Here is a 17,959-nt window from a genome sequence, read left to right as displayed (position 1 = left end):
GATGGGAGGGAGAGAGGCGTCACATTGATTGATGTGACAGTGAAATGTTGTGACTGCTGTCTGGAATATTAAAGGGGAGATGGAGTAACACAGTTAAATATTCCAGTGTTGCGGGCTACCAGTCATCCCAATAGTGGGTGGACTGCTAAAACTAAGGGTGCTTTGTTGTTCTATATAGCACCATTTCATATAGCCGTGTGTGGATTGATGAATATGCCAAGCCAGTGTCCCTATGGAGATAACTTGGTCTCTATTACAGCAACCAACACGGTCTCTGTCTTCATGAAATATTAGAAGAGGTGACATTTATGCAGTGTCACTATATGTCACACAGTTATGATGGCACAACAGTGGAATATTATGTGACACCCGGTGACGCAGAGTTCTAACGGGACGTCAAGAGGTGAGAGGCATAAGGGATGACCTGGAGGAGGAAGTGGGGGCTAAGTGATGGCCTCTGAAGTTTTGCGGATGACAGACGACAGTGGGTGCCATGGCAACGGTGCTAATGAGGCAGTGATTTGGGCGGCGGGCTGGCAGATGGTCGTGAATCACACAGAGGTAGAGACGAGACACTAAATATCAACATGTTTTATTACACAGACATATACACAAGAGGTTAGCCTGCCTGCCTCCTTTACATCCACCTTTATTTCATTCTTCCCCTCCTCTTCCTCAACGAGCTGAGATCGAGACTTCATAAACTCCCATCATGAGCCGGACTGAGACGAGCTCTGAATCATGACTGGGTCTGAACTCTGCGAGACCCATTGGTCACAGGTGATTAAACCTGGGTTGTTACAGGCTCTGAGAGTAGGAAGAGTCACGCTTGTCACCTCCTATGATACATCAAGTCAGATTTACTGAGCTTTTGCACCAGGGTGGAATATTTTTGTTAACCACTGTTGTACCTCTTTAGGTTTTTAATACCACTATAAATGTTACAATATTTGCTCTAGCTTTGTAAACCTAGCCCGTGAACTGTGGTCCAGGCTCTCCACTTATTCCTGCACCTCCCGATCCCTCCCCGCCCCAAACCTTTCCTCACCTCCTGATCCTTCCCCGCCCCAAACCTTTCCTCACCTCCTGATCCTTCCCCGCCCCAAACCTTTCCTCACCTCCACCTGACTGCTGGTTGTCTGGGGCTGGAGTACTGACTGCTGGTTGTCTGGGTGTTGGGAGTACCTGACTGCTGGGTGTTGGAGTACCACGTCACAACCTCACTATTTTAAAATAAATAGTCTACAAAAGAAAAACACTCCCTTTCAACAAGGGCTCTTTGAAAATAAGTAATGCTACTTAAACTTTTTTTAAACAAAAAGAACCATATAAAACTGCGCAAGAGAAACCTAGTAGAAACGTAAACTGTGTGATGGTAATCATAAGCCCTAGAAGGTTCTAGTAGGTCATGTCATCAAACTCCACAATACTGGACCTCGGTCAATAGGTCCGGTCCAGGACGGCTAATCACAGATTCAGATTGTATCCATATTAGCATAAACAGCAGGCTACATTGAATTGTTTAGCTCTTTGGTAACCAAAATTATCACAAATAAAAATGACAGTTTGCAGTTAATATTTTTTCATTTGACTTTTTTTTAAGATGAATTCTTAATTTCCAAACGTGAGGGAAAAGGAGGATACCTAAACACAGGCTTAATGATAAAACAATTCTAAACACATGGTTTTAAAATGACACAAACAAAGAAAAAGAAAACACATGGACAGTGCAAATCTACAAACTAAAATTCAAAAAATCCAAGGTTTTCCAAACCTCCATATTAAATCCATCATATTGGCTGTGTGTCTTGTGTAGAATAGACCTAGCCATTGTCCATGTGCGTCTCTTCACCTGCCTGTCCCTATGGGGCAGTCACGAGCCCTCTGCACTTCCCTTTTACCACTGAAAGGTCCAGCCCCTGCAAACCACAGACTTCAAAGAGCAGAAAGAAAACTTGACAAGAACCAAAACTGGAGCTGTGTCCCGGAACCATTTGGTGTACCGTTCTGTTACTGTTTGCCACATGTTCTATATTGTTTTACCATACATACTCACAAGCAATGGTATGTTAAGACTCAAGATAACAGGAGATGAACAGCAAGCAGAGCAGAAATACACTGCATTTAAGCCAGCCCCTAGCACACCTTCAAGTTCCACATTCCAACGCCTGACTAACTAATGGCACCACTGCAGCCAAAGTAAAAACAACTTGTCACTTTTCAATACCTTCATATCACCTTAGCTTTTCCCTTAACCTTAGAGAAACCTAAAAACTACAGGAACCAACCCTGAATACAATCAGCACCTCTGAAGCTCTAACCGGAATATTTTTTTTATTAAAACGAGCAAACAAACAAAACGGGAACCTCAGTCTTTGGAAAAAAACGATAATGATGACTTTTTTTGTAACACAAACAATGGGGTTATCAAAACTAAATTCAGGAAAATTAGTCTTGAAAAGCTGCAGCTGAGTCGGTCTCCACTTCAGACTAAGAACAGTCCGGTCGGTCTGAGGGCCAGTCAGGTCCGCTTCCTCAGAACCAGGTCCAAAATCTACAGGATCTGGAGCCAGGGGTGGGGCTCGGGGGGCACATGAGTCTCTGGAGGGCCCATCATTGGGCCCAACCCTCCCCGGCAACCATGAGTGAGTTCAAGTCCCTGTATCCAGGGGGCGGTCCCTTCTATCTAACTACTGCTCTCCTCAGATAAAGTGCCGTTGGAACCCTGGAGCGGGGGGAGGGGCAAGGGGCAGGGCTGGCTGTCAGGGACGTCCCCGCACTCTGCGCTCTCAGCTAACTCTCCCTCACGCTCGCAGATGACCGTCATAGGGCTGCTCAGAATGCGGTTGCGGGCGTTGTACTTGCTGCTGGCAGCAGAGGGCGGCGTGCGCGATCGCCCGTACTTCATGCCGCTCAGTGATGATGATGGGGAGGAGTAGGACAGGCCCTCGTTGCGGGCCCACTCCTCTGGCGCCCTCTTGCTGCGACCTGGGGAAGCGCAAGGGCTGTGTGGTGTTGTCGGCGATGATGGTGAAGAGGGCGGGTCCAGGGAGGACTCGGAGCGCGTCCTCTGGAAGCGCGGGTCTGTGCAACGCAGCATGTCGGCGGCCGACATTCGGAAGCTGGTCTCGGAGCGGCTTCCCTTCTTCAGGAGCAGAGCCTTGAAGGTGTCGCTGCTGGTGGCAGACTTACGCAGGTTGCGCTGAATGGAGCCTGTCTGCCTGCCCATGGACAGCGAGGATACTAGGTTGGGGGAGGCGCCCGTGGGGGTGACGGGGGGAGACGGACAGGGGGAGTGGCCCTGTGGCTTGTCCTCCTCAGACTCCTTACGACCCAGGACCTTCCGCTTGGACCTAAGGGTAGAGGAGGAGAGCCTTGTTAGGGACATGGTTGGTTAGAGACATTAAGTTGAGGTTGGAGTGATGGATATATAGGAGAACAGGGTTAGTGATATTGAGCAGGCTGGGTAGGAGGACAGCGGGTACAGGACATATACAGAGGGTGGAGGGGTAGAGAGGGAGCGCGTGGTTGGAGACTGTCCAGAGTCCAGATCAAAGCTTAGAAGCAATTCTTTAAACACATCTACTCAGATCAACACTCAATGAAACATTCTCTACTACTCTATGGCTCAACCAATGATGGAACATCAGTACTAACTTTTATTTTTAAAACAAAGCTTTCCTCTAATAAGACATGCCAGTCGGCATACACACCCCCCTTCTGAACATTGTCCCAATTCAGCCATATGTCAACAATGCCCCCAGCAATCCCAGGGTGCATTGCTTCAGAAGCCTAGAAGAAGCGAGGGTAATCTAACATAGAGGGGGTGAGTGGAGCAGGGGCTGGGAAGCGGGGAAGGAGAGGGCTGGTGCTTTTAAATATTTTATTAAAAATGCGAAAACTGCACACATTGCAACTCTACGGGAACGCTAAGAGGTGGCACAATGGAATTCATCAACAACACTAACTGGGAAAAGTGCCCAGAGCTTTTTTTTAAATCTAAAGACAGTTCAGCCTCCTTGCCAGCAGGGGCTGCCATTCTCCTCCTCCACGACACCATGTCTACCAACCATAGACTCACAAAAGTAGAAATGCGTTCCTTAGTCATAAGCGTTGTGCTAAAGACGTGGCTAGCAGGGGAGATCAGATTAACGCAGGGAAAAACAGCATAATTAATCTGAGTCCAGGGGTTGCTTGGGGATTATGGCGCTAATCCAGCGCTAGCGTTACCGCAGGGAAGATACAGGACCGGCCAATTACAGTAATGGGCTACTTGCCACGCCAAACCTCTCTAGGCAAGGGGCGCTCAAACGCTCACTCTGCATTCCCCCGCTGCACCAGGGAGGAAGAAGAAGAGGTGGAGCTAGAAGAGTGTGGAGGACAGACAGTGACATGACAAAAGGGATTTAATGACATAGAGGAAGGGTGAATGAGGCAGACAGACGCAACATTTAATCCTTCAGATCAGGTCCAAAGACAGAGAGGTTTAAGTAAATCAACTGTCTTTAACAGAGAACAAGAAATAAAGACAAGCACGATATATCCATGATGTAATATGGAGTCCATGACAGACAAAGAGAGATCCGGGTATGAGAGAAGACTGGATAGGAGTCTGTTATTTGAGGCTGGGATGTTTGAGGGACGGCTGTGCCCCAAATGCAACCTCAATACTGTGGGGTCCCATGAGAGCTCTAGCAGTACATTAGCCCATAGGTTATAGCAGCAGGCTTACGTAACGTCTCTCTCTCTCTCACACCTGATTTAACCAGGCCCAGGCAACACCACATCTAACTCCCCGGACTGATGCTGATCTATTGACACACACACAAACTACAGAGATAAAGGACAAACACAACGAAGGTGGTAAGGTGAGAGAAAAGGAGCGAGGAGAGAGAAAATGAATGTCAGAGAGACAGACCGAGCAAAGGGAATAAGAGAAAGACAGATGGAGAAAAAGGGAAATACTGATCCAAAGTATGAAGAAACACAAACACACACAACCATCACACAGGTTTTGAGTGGTGCATCGATTGTTTTCTTTCAATACAATGTTTGATTGTGAGAATCCCTCCAGCCAGTTCCATCCTACCCCGGCTGTGGTTGTGATAACAATCCATTCAGGTTTTAATCATTCTCTCCCTCCATTTCTCATCAGTTACTGAGTAGTGAGAGGGAGAGAACGCAGAGAGGAGTAGAGTAGAGAGGGTAGATGGAGCACAAGGCAAACAGTGCTGGGTTTACCTCTCGTCAGCAGTAACAGCTGGTGCCCTAAGGTCTACATATACATACTGTAGGCTTCCCTCCTTCACAAGGCCTAACTTGTCTTTGCCTCTAATATAGCCTGCAAAGATATTAGAGTTAGGAGAAATCCACCAGGAAAAGTAAAGCCCGCACGCAAACACACACACACACACACACACACACGCACACGCACACAAAAGCCAGTAGAAATAAAATCCCCTGAAATGAAATCCTGTGATTCTCGGGAGCTCACTGACCATCATACCGCTGCACGTGACCAGGATACACACACACACACACACCGGTTGGCTGCGTGAGCAAATGATGTGTGTGTATGCTCCATTGAACGCATGCACATGTGTGAGAACGTAGAGAGTACATGCAGACTGGAAGAGCAGAGTGTACCAGAGAGAGTGAGAGACAGAAAAGCTCTTAAGTGAAGCCTCTAACCTACATCAGGAATGTGGCTTCTGATTTAGGTTCAACTAGCTCAATAATGAATGAACCATCAGCTTTTCATTCACTAAGAAGAAGTAGCAACAGTCATCAAAATAAAAAAGTTAAAAGGTTTAAAAAAAGAATGCAACAGTTGGACACTGGATGAAGATACTCCAAAACATATAGAATGTTTTTAATCCATCAGATAATGACTGAATTATAGCGCATACAACTTTTTACTGGCTTGGATAATGAATGAATGGAGTTCAGGGATTTTGGTGGGAATTCAGGTATAACATATATTGTTAAATGCAACTTTCTTTTTCTTCGAATGCACTTATACACTGAGTGTACAAAACATTAAGAACACCTGCTCTTTCCATGACAGACTGACCAGGTGAATCCAGGTGAAAGCTAAGATCCCTTAATGATGTCACTTAAATCCACTTCAATCAGTTAAATCCACTTCAATCAGTGTAGATGAAGGGGAGGAGACAGGTTAAAGAAGGATTTTTAAACCTTGAGACATGGATTGTGTATGTGTGCTATTCAGAGGGTGAATGGGCAAGACAAAATATTTGAGTGCCTTTGAACGGGGGATGGTAGTAGGCGCCAGGCGCACCTGTTTGAGTATGTCAAGAACTGGAACGCTGCTGGGTTTTTCCACGCTCAACAGTTTCCATGTGTATCAAGAATGGTCCATCATCCAATGAACATCCAGCCAACTTGACACAATTGTGGGAAGCATTGGAGTCAACATGGGCCAGCATCCCTGTGGAATGCTTTAGACACCTTGAAGAGTCCATGCCCCAACGAATTGAGGCTGTTCTGAGGGCAGAAGGGGGGGTGCAACTCAATATTAGGAAGGTGTTCTTAATGTTTTGTACACTATGTGTATAGACATTTTCTAATGGTGGAAAATATTTTACAAATATTTTGTGATAAAATGAAGAAAATCATGTGCCTAATTTGCATATACGAATATATTAACATAAAGGGATGAAACCACCAAAAACGTGTTCTTTCTATGCCTTCCTGCACTCACCTGCACTGTCTAGACGGACTCATGGATTACGGTTGTTGCCAAGTTCTGTTGCATAATTCAATAAGTGTCAATAGCAGGATACCCTCGGATTAAAAATCAACACACTTGGCTCTAAATTACATCCATCTATGCATAATTTATATTGGTTGCGAGATCAGACATAATATCACTATAATCTGAGTGTTCATTTGTAAAAATGTCAACTGTATTAAATTATTACTTTTTAAAATTCTACAAAAAATGAACACCCATCAAAACAAAGTTATCTTCGTTCTCTTTCTTGTGATATACAGTGCATTTGGAATGTATTCAGACCCCTCCCCTTTTTCCACATTTTGTTACGTTACAGCAGGGGTGGGCAAACCTTTTGGCTCAAGGGCCACATCGTGATTTTGAAAGTCAACGGAGGGACGCATTTTTTGGGGGACCAATTGTTTGTTAAAATCAATTTGCGGGGGCCTCCCGAGTGGTGCAGCGGTCTAAGGCACTGCATCGAAGTGCTTGAGGCGTCACTACAGACCCGGGTTCGATTCCATGCTGCGTCACAGACCCATGAGGCGGCGCACAATCGGCCCAGCGTTGTCCGGGTCCGGGTTAGGTTAGGAGAGGGTTTGGCAGGCCGAGATTTTCTTGTCCCATCGAGCTGTAGCGACTCCTGTGGCGGGCCAGGTACATGCACGCTGGCCAGGTGTACTGTGTTTCTTCCGACACATTGGTGCAGCTGGCTTCCGGGTTAAGAGGGCATTGTGTCAAGAAGCAGTGTGGCTTGGCTGGGTCATGTTTCGGAGGACGCATGGCTCTCGACCTTCGCCTCTCCCGAGTCCGTACGGGTGTTGCAGCGATGGGACAAGACTGTAACTACCAATTACATACAATTAAACTGGGGAGAAAGAAGGTATACATAATTATTTTTATCTTTATAATTTAAAAAAATGTCTCGCGGGCCGGACTGAAGTGCCCGGCGGGCCGGATACGGCTCGTGGGCCGTACTTTGCCTTCCCTTGCTTTACAGCCTTATTCTAAAATGGATCAAAAGAAACATAATCCTCATCAATCTAAACACAATACCTTTTAAATTATAAAGCAAAAACAGGTTTTTAGAAATGTAAATACCTTTTTTACACAAGTATTCAAACCCTTTGCTATGAGACTCGAAATTGAGTTTAGGTGCATCCTGTTTCCATTGATCATCCTTGAGATATTTCTACGACTTGATTGGATTGATTGGACATGATCTGGAAAGGCACACACCTGTCAATATAAGGTCCCACAGTTGACAGTGCATGTCAGAGCAAAAACCAAACCTTGAGCTCAAAGGAATTTTCCGTAGAGCTCCGAGACAGGATTGTGTTGAGGCACAGATCTGGGGAAGGGTACCAACACATTTCTGCAGCATTGAAGGTCCCCAAGAACACAGTGGCCTCCATCATTCTTAAATGGAAGAAGTTTGGAACCACCAAGACGCTTCTTAGAGTAGGCTTCCCAGCTAAATCGAGCAATCGGGGGAGAAGAGAAGGGCCTTGGTCAGGGAGGTGACCAGTAACCGATGGTCACTCTGACAGAGCTCTAGAGTTTCTCTGTGGAGATGGGAGAACCTTCCAGAAGGACAACCATCTCTGCAGCACTCCACCAATCAGGCCTTTATGGTAGAGTGGCCAGACAGAAGCCACTCCTCAGCAAAAAGCACATGACAGCCTGCTTGGAGTTTTCCAAAAAGGCTCCTAAAGGACTCTCAGACCACGAGAAACAAGATTCTCTGGTCTGAAGAAACCAAGATTGAACTCTTTGGCCTGAATGCCAAGCGTCACGTTTGGGGGAAACTTGGCACCATCCCTACGGTGACGCATGGTGGTGGCAGCATCGTGCTGTGGGGATGTTTTTCAGCGGCAGGGACTGGGAGACTTTTCAGGGTCAAGGGAAAGATTAACGGAGCAAAGTACCGATAGATTCTTGATGAAAACCTGCTTTAAAGCGCTCAGGACCTCAGACTGGTGCGAAGGTTCACCTTCCAACAGGACAACGACCCTAAGCACACAGCCAAGACAACGCAGGAGTGGCTTTGGGACAAGTCTCTTAATGTCCTTGAGTGGCCCAGCCAGAGCCCGGACTTGAACCCGATCTAACATCTCTGGAGAAACCTGAAAATAGCTGTGCAGCGACGCTCCCCATCCAACCTGACAGAGATTGAGAGGATCTGTAGAGAAGAATAGGAGATACTCCCCAAACACAGGTGTGCCGAGCTTGTAGCGTCATACCCGAGGCTGTAATCGCTGCCCAAGGTGCTTCAACAAAGTACTGAGTAAAGGGTCTGAATCCTTATGTAAATAAGGTATCCGTTTGAATTTTTTTATATATTTGCAAACATTTCTAACAAAAAACTTTCTGTTTTGTCATTACGGGGTATTGTGTGTAGATTGAGGAGGAAAGAAAAGTTGTTTCATCCATTTTAGAATAAGGCTGTAACGTCACAAAATGTGGACAAAGTCAAGGAGTTCTGAATACTTTCCGAATGCAATGTAAGTGTCGAGACAATGCGTTAAATCCCTGACGAAGCTTTAGTGTTCTTATAGATGCAACGGAAAGACAATGTATTCCATTAAACCCATTTTAGCCATTACCAGGGTGTGTTTGCACTCCTCAAACACAGGAAATAGATGACTGAAAAACACAGATTCTCAGGTGGCTGCGGCATGAGCATTGCTAAATGAAGCTACTAGCTACCATCCCTTCAACAGCACCCATTAACTACTACTGGGTTCCCTTCCCAGTGAGCCCGTCTCTAACAGACGTTACAGAGAAAAGCCCTCCATTGCCTGGCTGCCAGACCCAGAGACACCTGCCTACCGCCTGACGAAAGTACAAATCAAATCACATTGTATTTGTCACAAGCTTCATAAACAACAGGAGTAGACTAACAGTGAAATGCTTCATTATGGGTTCTTTGCCAACAATGCAGAGTTAAAGATACATTTAAAAAAAGAATTATAAAAAAAGGACAGCCTGGCTAAACGTATGTGAGAGAGAGGATTGATGGGCTGAGGAGAATGGCAAGATGAAGGGGAGGTACAGGGGTTAGGATGAGTGTCATGCTGCATTTAAGCAATGCGAGAGAGAGAGACACGAAGATAGAAAGAGCAGTAAGATAAAGCTATATTTCAGTGGGGTGGTTGAGGGGGATAGGAGAGGGATGAGAGTGTTGTGAATATGAGAGAGAGTTAGAGAGCGAGACAGAGAGAGCTGAGTGAGGAGGATAGAGGGGTATGGGGTGTAAATAAATGGAGAGTTGAGAGATGAACTGAGAGGAGACCGTGCCATTGCGTACCTGTGGATGGCAGCGAAGAGGTCCTCTGTAGTTCGGGGGCGTGTGGGGGTCACCATATCCCCCCGCCTGTGGATCCTGGGGGCCGGTGAAGACTCAGGAGTGCTGCTTGAATCAAACACCTCACCTAGGAGACACACACATATTAGACACACACACACACACACACACATTAGAAACACGTTACACATGCTGATGAGAGAACACACACAATACATACACACCGACTGAGGAACAAATACAAGCATTACACAGCCCTACAATTGTCAAACACTTCACCTGGTAAATGAAAACTCATGCACACAGGACACACGTCACACGGACAGCAGCTGAGGAGCAAGCTAACACACACACATAACCGATGGTCGGCTATCCCGCAACAGTAACCTGAGTGACTGGCTTCTTACATTCTCTCCCGCTCTCTCTCTTCTAGTTGAGCTTCTCTCCTCCTCCTCCCTCGCTCGCTCGCTCGTGTCTGCACTTCGACTGCCTGAGCCGCTGCAGGCGATCTCATGTTACACTCTCCCCCTCCCCCCTCCCTCCCCACATCTCCTCTCCCCTCCCCTCCCGTACAGTGGGTCCCTCCCCCTACTCTCCACATTCTCCCGCCTCCCTCCACTAAACAGACCTCCCACTAAGACAGATGCCCCCTACCTCCCAGAGAGAGAGAGGAAGAGAAGAAAGTGAGAGAGAGAGAGAAGAAAGCGAGAGAAGAAAGCGAGAGAGAGAGAAAGCGAGAGAGAGAGAAGAAAGCGAGAGAGAGAAAAGAAAGCGAGAGAGAGAAAAGAAAGCAAGAGAGAGAGAGGAGAGAGAGAGAAGAAAGCGAGAAGAAAGCGAGAGAGAGAAGAAAGAGAGAGAGAGAAGAAAGCGGGAGAGAAAGAGAAGGAAGCGAGAGAGAGAAAAGAAAGCGAGAGAGAGAAAAGAAAGCGAGAGAGAGAGAGAGAGAGAAAAGAAAGAGAGAGAAAGCGAGAGAGAGTGGGAAAGAGAGAGAGAGGGAGTGGGAAAGACAGAGAGAGAGAGAGAAAGAAAGAGAGAGAAGAAAGTGAGAGAGAAGAGAGAGAGGGAAGAGAAGAAAGCGAGAGAGAGAGGAGAGAGAGAGAGAGAAGAGAGCGAGAGAAGAGAGAGAGGGAAGAGAAGAAAGCGAGAGTGAAAGAGAGGGAAGAGAGAAGAAAGTGAGAGAGAGCAGGAAGAGTAGAAAGCGAGTGAAGACAACCAGACATAGAGGATGACAGATGAAAAAAAGAGGAGTACAGAATAAAATAGATACTTGGACATAATTATTGATGGGGTGGACAGAGGGAAGCAGACAGAGGGAAACAGACAGAGGAGGAAGCAGACCGAGGGGGAAGCAGACCGAGAGGGAAGCAGACAGAGGGAAGCAGACAGAGGGGGAAGCAGACCGAGGGGGAAGCAGACCGAGGGGGAAGCAGACAGAGGGAAGCAGACAGAGGGGGAAGCAGACCGAGGGGGAAGCAGACCGAGGGGGAAGCAGACCGAGGGGGAAGCAGACAGAGGGAAGCAGACAGAGAAAGCAGACAGAGGGAAGCAGACAGAGGGGGAAGCAGACCGAGGGGGAAGCAGACCGAGGGGGAAGCAGACCGAGAGGGAAGCAGACCGAGGGAGAAGCAGACCGAGAGGGAAGCAGACAGAGGGAAGCAGACCGAGGGGGAAGCAGACCGAGGGGGAAGCAGACCGAGGGAAGCAGACCGAGGGGCAAGCAGACCGAGGGAAGCAGACCGAGGGGGAAGCAGACCGAGGGGGAAGCAGACAGAGGGAAGCAGACTGAGGGGGAAGCAGACACAAAAGGAGAGTCCAGTAATAGAAAGGAGATAGAGGAGACATAGATTAGAATGAGACAGCGACAGCATAAAACAAACCAGAACAAGAGAAGATGGAGTGAGGATGGAGATATTTTTTTGTTGCGTTTATTTCACTTGCTTTGGCAATGTAAACATGTTTCTCATGTCAATAAAGCCCTTTGAATTGAGAGAGCTGATAAATCCAGGCATCTGCCGCAGTGCTGTCCCTCACTAAGCTGAGCTCTCACTTAGGGGAAGAGGCAGGCAGGTATGATGCCTCTCTGGCGAGCTCAATGACACAGAACAGACAACAGGCGGCACCATGCTACATTAGCACTAAATGGGCAAACTATTTATTTTTAGGGCACTGTTTGCAGAGACAATCAGACCCAATGATTATACTTAAAATCCCCAAATGTGACACAATTTAAAATCCCATAAAGTGGCCACTCCCGCCAGCCCCGATGGCAGCTTCTTCTAGATGTAATTCAACTCTCACAACAAGTTCAAGATCCAGTTAAAACCAGAGACCCAGGGAGGTCTTTCCCTGTGCATCCTTCCAGCAATATCCTAAACCTTTGATCACATTCAATAAAGGGAACCTGTATTGTGTTGCTAACCTTGCCTTCAGTCTAAACCTTTTCTATACCTTCACAGTCAGAGAGACAGCAGGCAGTCTAAGACTAGCTTAAGGGAAGCTGGCCCCGATACCTGCCCTTTGTCCTGCCTTGAAGTGGGATTTGAAGAAGAACCAAGGGATAGCAGGAAACCCCAGCTAAAGCCCCGAGCCTTAAGCACAGCTAATGTCCTGCAATGTAACCTCTCCCAACTGCCTTTTACCTCAGCCAACGCAAACTGTCAGCACAGCTAACAAACACTTGCCACCAGTCAGCACTGACTGGCAGGTCAGCACTGAATTCAGTCAGCATCGAACAGCTGCCAATGATGACAGACTAGACCTCGAACTCAGAAACCAAAAGTTTGATTGTAAAAGCTGCCTCAATGTAATTTACAAAACAGATGTCCCATTTTGTTTCTTCAAAACATTCAACTTTATGCAAGTTTATCTGAATTTAATTAGTCTTTTTTTGTTAATAATATAAATGAAATCTAACTCACCACTCTCGTCGTCCTTAGAGCTGACTGACCCAGTGGTACTACTGGTCCCATCTTCCTCATCTTCTTCCTCATCTTCCTCTTCTTCCTCCTCAGCATCTCTGTTGTTCCGCTCCTGCCCCTCAGCGAGGCTTGTCTCCTGTGTGACGGTGTCCGGAGGCTGGGTCTCCTCCTGGATCACCGTGGAGGTGGAAGGTTCACTATTCTCTGTCAGGGCTGAGGAACTCTCTGAAGCCTCATCTTCATCCTGCTCCTCATTTTGCTTCTCTTTCGTCTCTTCCTCTCTCACTTTAGCGTCCACCTGGTCTTCTTCTGTGGTGGTTGACTCATCCTGGGGGCTCAGTGTGGTGGTAGTCTGGGCGGTCTCCTCTCCCACCACAGACTGGGGGGTGACGAGGGATAGTTTGGGCTTCTTGGAGGCCACTGAGGGTTTCTGTTTGACTGGGGAGCTTTTGATTGCCTCCTCCACGAGGCTTGGGAGGGGTGATGGTTCCCTCTCCTGATCTGGTTGGGCTGAGCTGTTGGACAGGCTCTGTACCTTAGGTTTAGCGTTGGTGATGGCGCCCCCTGGCAGCACCTCAGAATCACTGTAGTCTGAGCATAGTTCAGCGAAGAGCTTCTTCACAGCAGATGAGGCCTTGGTGATTTCCTCTGGACTGGTGCAGTTTATCAGGGGCAGCATGGTGGGATGCTCCTGCTGCTTAATCTTCTCCGGCGTATGGGGCTTGAGGGCCCAGGCCTGGTTGCCCCCCGTTTCCTGAGCTTTGGTATGTTCCGCCTTGCCGTTGACTTGCTCCTCTGACTGCTTGACTGAGCGGAGGTGCACACTCTGCAGGGCGAATGGGGTGATCAGGGGCATGGGGGACTTGCCGGCCTCCTTGGCTGCTGGGCTGTTAGTGACCGTAGCTGGTTTTAGAGCGTTCTTTGCTGCCTTCAAGGTGAGGGGGGAGGCTGTGGGTGGAGCAGGGGCAGGCAGGGGGGGAGGTGGTGGAGGAGAGGGGACCGTGGAGGGGAATGGAGGGGGAGGAGGACTGATGGTCCCGTTGAAGGAGAGGCTGGGGTGGATGAGGGAATCTGGAGGAGGAGGGGGAGGGAAGTCTGGAGAGGTGGAGTAAGGGGGAGGGCTCATGGGGGTGCCCTGAGGGGTTGTAGGTAACAGGGGTGCGAGGGGCAGAGGGGGAGAGCTGGGGTTGTATGGGGGGAGAGGAGCAGGGAAAGGAGGTGGGGGGCTGATGGGTGCTGAGGTGGGAGGCAGGGGAGGAGGGGGAGGAGGAGGGGGGCCAGAATTCCTGAGAGAGTCAGAGGCGTTTGAGGAGAGGGAGGTGGAGGAGGAGGAGATGGAAACAGATGACAGGAGTGAAGACTTCCTCTCCGGCACTTTGGGCTTGGGCCGTCCTGAGGGGGAGTGGGACCGCATGAAGGAGGGCACGGGGGTGCCGGCCGTGGGGGTGTTGGACTGGCTGGAGTAGCCACTGGAGGGGGAGGTCAGTCTATGGATCCTGTCCGGGGACGAGGTGGCCGTCTTAGGCTTGACTGCCACACCTCCCTCCTGGGCTGGAGGGGCCGAGGCCTGGATATTGATGTGATTGTGGAGACCCCCACTTCCATTCGACAGACCCCTCGGGTGTGTGCCCGCTACAATGTTAGCAGCAGGGAGTTGTTGGTGCGTGGAGGGGGACTGCGGCCCCTGGTCTCCATGGTTACGGGGGTAATCCATGTAGTAGCCCCAGGACTCTGCATAGTCGGACCGCAGGCTGCTGGTGTCGCTGTGAGCTGGCGTCACATGACAGAGCGAGTACACATTAGCCACTACGCCACTGTTAGTGTTGTTAGCCGCTAGCGACGTGGCGGAGCTGGTGGCGCTCACACTGCTCTGGCTCCGTGGTCGCAGCAACCAGGGGTCCTCGTAGTCGCTGCACGGGCTGTGGGAGGGCGAGGAGGGGGACACGCCCTTCCCCTTTCGATCTCTCAAACCCATCTGGAGGCTCTGCTGCAGGCTAGCAATCAGTGTCTCGTTCAGCACTGATCCCTTAGCACTCATGCTAACTGCACTAACTCCACCCAGGGGCTTCTTCGCGCCAGGCTTGCGGCGGAGGGAGTCAGTCCGGGCTGGGGGCAGCGGCGGCTTCTTGGCCTTGCGGAGAGAGATGCTGCGGGACAGTGAGCGATCGCTGTAAAGACTGTTAGAATCTTCCTCGTGGCTAGGTAGCTCACGGCACTCGTACATGCTGTGTCTGGCAGTCCGGCTGGCTACCATCCCGTGGCCCTGCCCGCTACCATGGCTCCTGGAGCGTAGGCCAGAGTCCAGGTGCATGGAGGTGTAGTAGCCGTCGTTGTCCTGGGAGTACAGGGAGCTGGAGTCGGTGCGGGACGACAGCTCCATGCTGCTGTTCAGATGGTTGATGGGAGTAGAGCAGCTAGAGGTCAGAGGACGCCGGGGCAGGACCACGTTCTCCGGTGTGTCATAGATTGACCACTGGTCGTCGGCCGAGGACGGAGTCGTTGCTGCGATGGTGCTTGTGTGGCTGTGCAGGCTGCCATCCGAGCAGCCCGATTCGCTGGGCGTTGCCGGGGCGTCTTGGGGATGTGTATGTGTTGGTGTGGAGGTGGCCCGGGCAGGGCAGGTGGTCCTGTGAGTGAAGGAGGTGGAGCTCAGGGGGTCCCTGCTGGTGCCCGTGGCCAGACTGAGAGGCCTGGAGATGGGGTAGGCCGTCCCGGGGGTCTGGGGGTGCTGGCTGGAGGACGTATGGAGGGTCACAACCTCGGCAGAGCAGGACATGGTGGCGTTGGGGATGAGGGATGTGGAGTAGGCAGCGTGGGGGGACACCACACATGCTGGACCACCACCCCAGTCCCCTGTCTGGGACCCCCGCACCTCCTGAGACTTGGGCCTCAGATTACCTGTCCTGGGGGAGTTTCTCAGATGCACCACGGTGTTGTCCACCTGCAGTTTGCCGATCTGCCTCTGAGGTGCATTGTGGTCTTCCAGCCTGATGGGGGTGCTGCTGTAGATGGGCTCAGCGCTGAGAGACACCCTTGGCCCGGGTCTGGGAAGACTATGGAAGCGCTGGGCATCTACATTCAGATGCGAGGGTAGGACCAGCATTCCGGAACAGCCGTCGCTACTGGAGACGGAGATGCTTCCTGTAGACGAGGAAGTGGAAATTCCGGCCATCTGGGCTGCGATTCCCTGTCCCCGTTGAGCCCGGATTCTCCGCATGGACGGTGGAACGATCTTCACCTCCTCAGTCTGGCAACCAGAGTCCCTTGTCTTGGAATGTCTGAGCGATGAGTTGACGCTCCCGACTCTTCCCAATGTGGAATACTGTCCCGGGATGAACATGGAATGTGGCCGGAGCTCGCCCCCACGTCCTTTCGCCACTGCAGAAGAGAAAGAGAGAGAGTTTTAACATATGAGCAATCAAAATACCTCCAGCTTCCGCCCCTCTCTCTCTAATTTCCTCTCCCTTGTTCCCCCTCTCTCTGTCAGGCTGTCAATCAGATTAGCTGTGTCTAAGAGGCTAATTAATTTGATTTTCTGCAGCCCTGTCTGATGCGCTAATAACCGCTGGTCGTCTTCATTACGACAGATATGGACAGAGTTAGAGAAAGAGAAATGGAGAGAGAGAGAGAGAGATGGAGAGAGAGGAATAGTGGGACCGAGAGAGAAGAGGACAGACACCAGAAGGAAGACTCCCACTATGCTTTCCCTCCTACTCTGGCTCCGTCTGATCAGAAAGAGAATGGTCCTCAGGGTGTGGGCAGCTGGTAAGGCATTGGGCAGCACACACACACACACACACACACACACACACACACACACACACACACACACACATATAAATAAACAAAGTGAAGGATCTGGTGTAAAATAGGAGAGGATATCTGATGTATCGGCCATCTGTGCTGGCTGCTTGTTGATGCTCATGCTCCCTAAACACGCTCACACACACACACCTCCCCTCCCTAAGGCAGAGAGTGACAGCACTGCTGTATTAGATAGATTAAGCTGCAGGTTTCTACTTCACATACAGCCTGGGTATCTCACTCACTGAGGCAAGGACTTACCATCTAACAGTAATCAGGACTTCCAAGCCTGTCTGTCTGGTCTTTCACACCGGTCTGTCTGTATAATAAGGCTTCAAAGCTCTGCCTATCAGCTGATCTCATCCTACAGCGAGATGACATTCTCTTAACGCAAGGAGAGTCCCCAGTCACCCATACCTTAATAGAGTTAGCTTAACTTAGTGTAGCACATAGCTATTAGCAGGGGTGAGGAACCCTGGCCCCTCTGCCTGTTCCTCAGCCCATCTGTTCTGAGGATTAGGGGTGAAAGGTCAGGGGGGGGGTGTTAGAAGGGTGGGGCTATCATAACAACAGCTGACAATAAACGCAAAGGGGCGGGAAATGGAAACATTCAGGCCCTCTTCGTCTGGCGTATCCCCTAAGTCTTGGGGAGACAGAGGAGAGGAGAGGTGGGTTCGGGTTAAGACCAATTTCACAGTGAAATCCACAATAGGACATGTATGCTTGACTGTGTGTTTGTTTTGATTGTGACAGAAAACCAATATTGTCCATTCACCCCACATCATATACCCTTTCCTATTTAACCTCCCCCATCCTTCTCCCCCTCCCTCCATTGGCCTCAAGCCAACCCCACTCCCCCATGATAGGCGAGTGTGCATTACACAGTTGTGGAAATATGAAGATAGAATGACATCTGTGGTAGGAATGCTGGGATTAGATGCAGCGTTTAGTGGTGGGATGTGTGGAACACACTGTGGCATGCTTAGATTATCAGTGTATCCCAGGGATTAACACATATGAATAAGTGCCCATTTAGATTCACTAGACTTGTTACCAGCGTCGTTCTCGTAAGTCACCAGATATTACATTTTTGTGTGTGTTCACATTAGAAACACTTATCATGGCTAAGGGAGGAGGACAGTGCAGAGACCGGGCCCATGGGGGTCATGGGAAAAGGAGTGTTTCGGAGTGATG

At 49.5% G+C, this 17,959-nt stretch overlaps 1 protein-coding gene across 13 annotated transcripts in view; it reads right to left on the bottom strand.

Annotated features, from left to right (window-relative positions):
* Positions 1 to 576: 576 nt before the first annotated feature.
* nhsl1b (NHS-like 1b) overlaps positions 577 to 17,959 on the bottom strand; it is a 165,883-nt gene continuing 148,500 nt past the window's right edge. For all 13 annotated transcript variants that reach the window (XM_090232974.1, XM_036975961.2, XM_036975965.2 and 10 more), the window contains 3 exons: positions 12,962 to 16,339; positions 10,047 to 10,170; positions 577 to 3,353 (listed from right to left, as the gene is read on the bottom strand). In XM_090232974.1, coding sequence (XP_090089100.1) covers positions 2,687 to 3,353; positions 10,047 to 10,170; positions 12,962 to 16,339 — 4,169 coding nt within the window. In that variant the 3' untranslated portion in view covers positions 577 to 2,686. The remainder of the gene's footprint in view (positions 3,354 to 10,046; positions 10,171 to 12,961; positions 16,340 to 17,959) is intronic.

This window comes from Oncorhynchus mykiss, chromosome 4, assembly GCF_057628025.1.
Source record: "Oncorhynchus mykiss isolate SJ-2025 chromosome 4, ASM5762802v1, whole genome shotgun sequence".
Lineage (NCBI taxonomy): Eukaryota > Metazoa > Chordata > Actinopteri > Salmoniformes > Salmonidae > Oncorhynchus > Oncorhynchus mykiss.
Note: the sequence above shows the minus strand (reverse complement) of the source record. Positions and strands in the feature narration are given on the sequence as shown.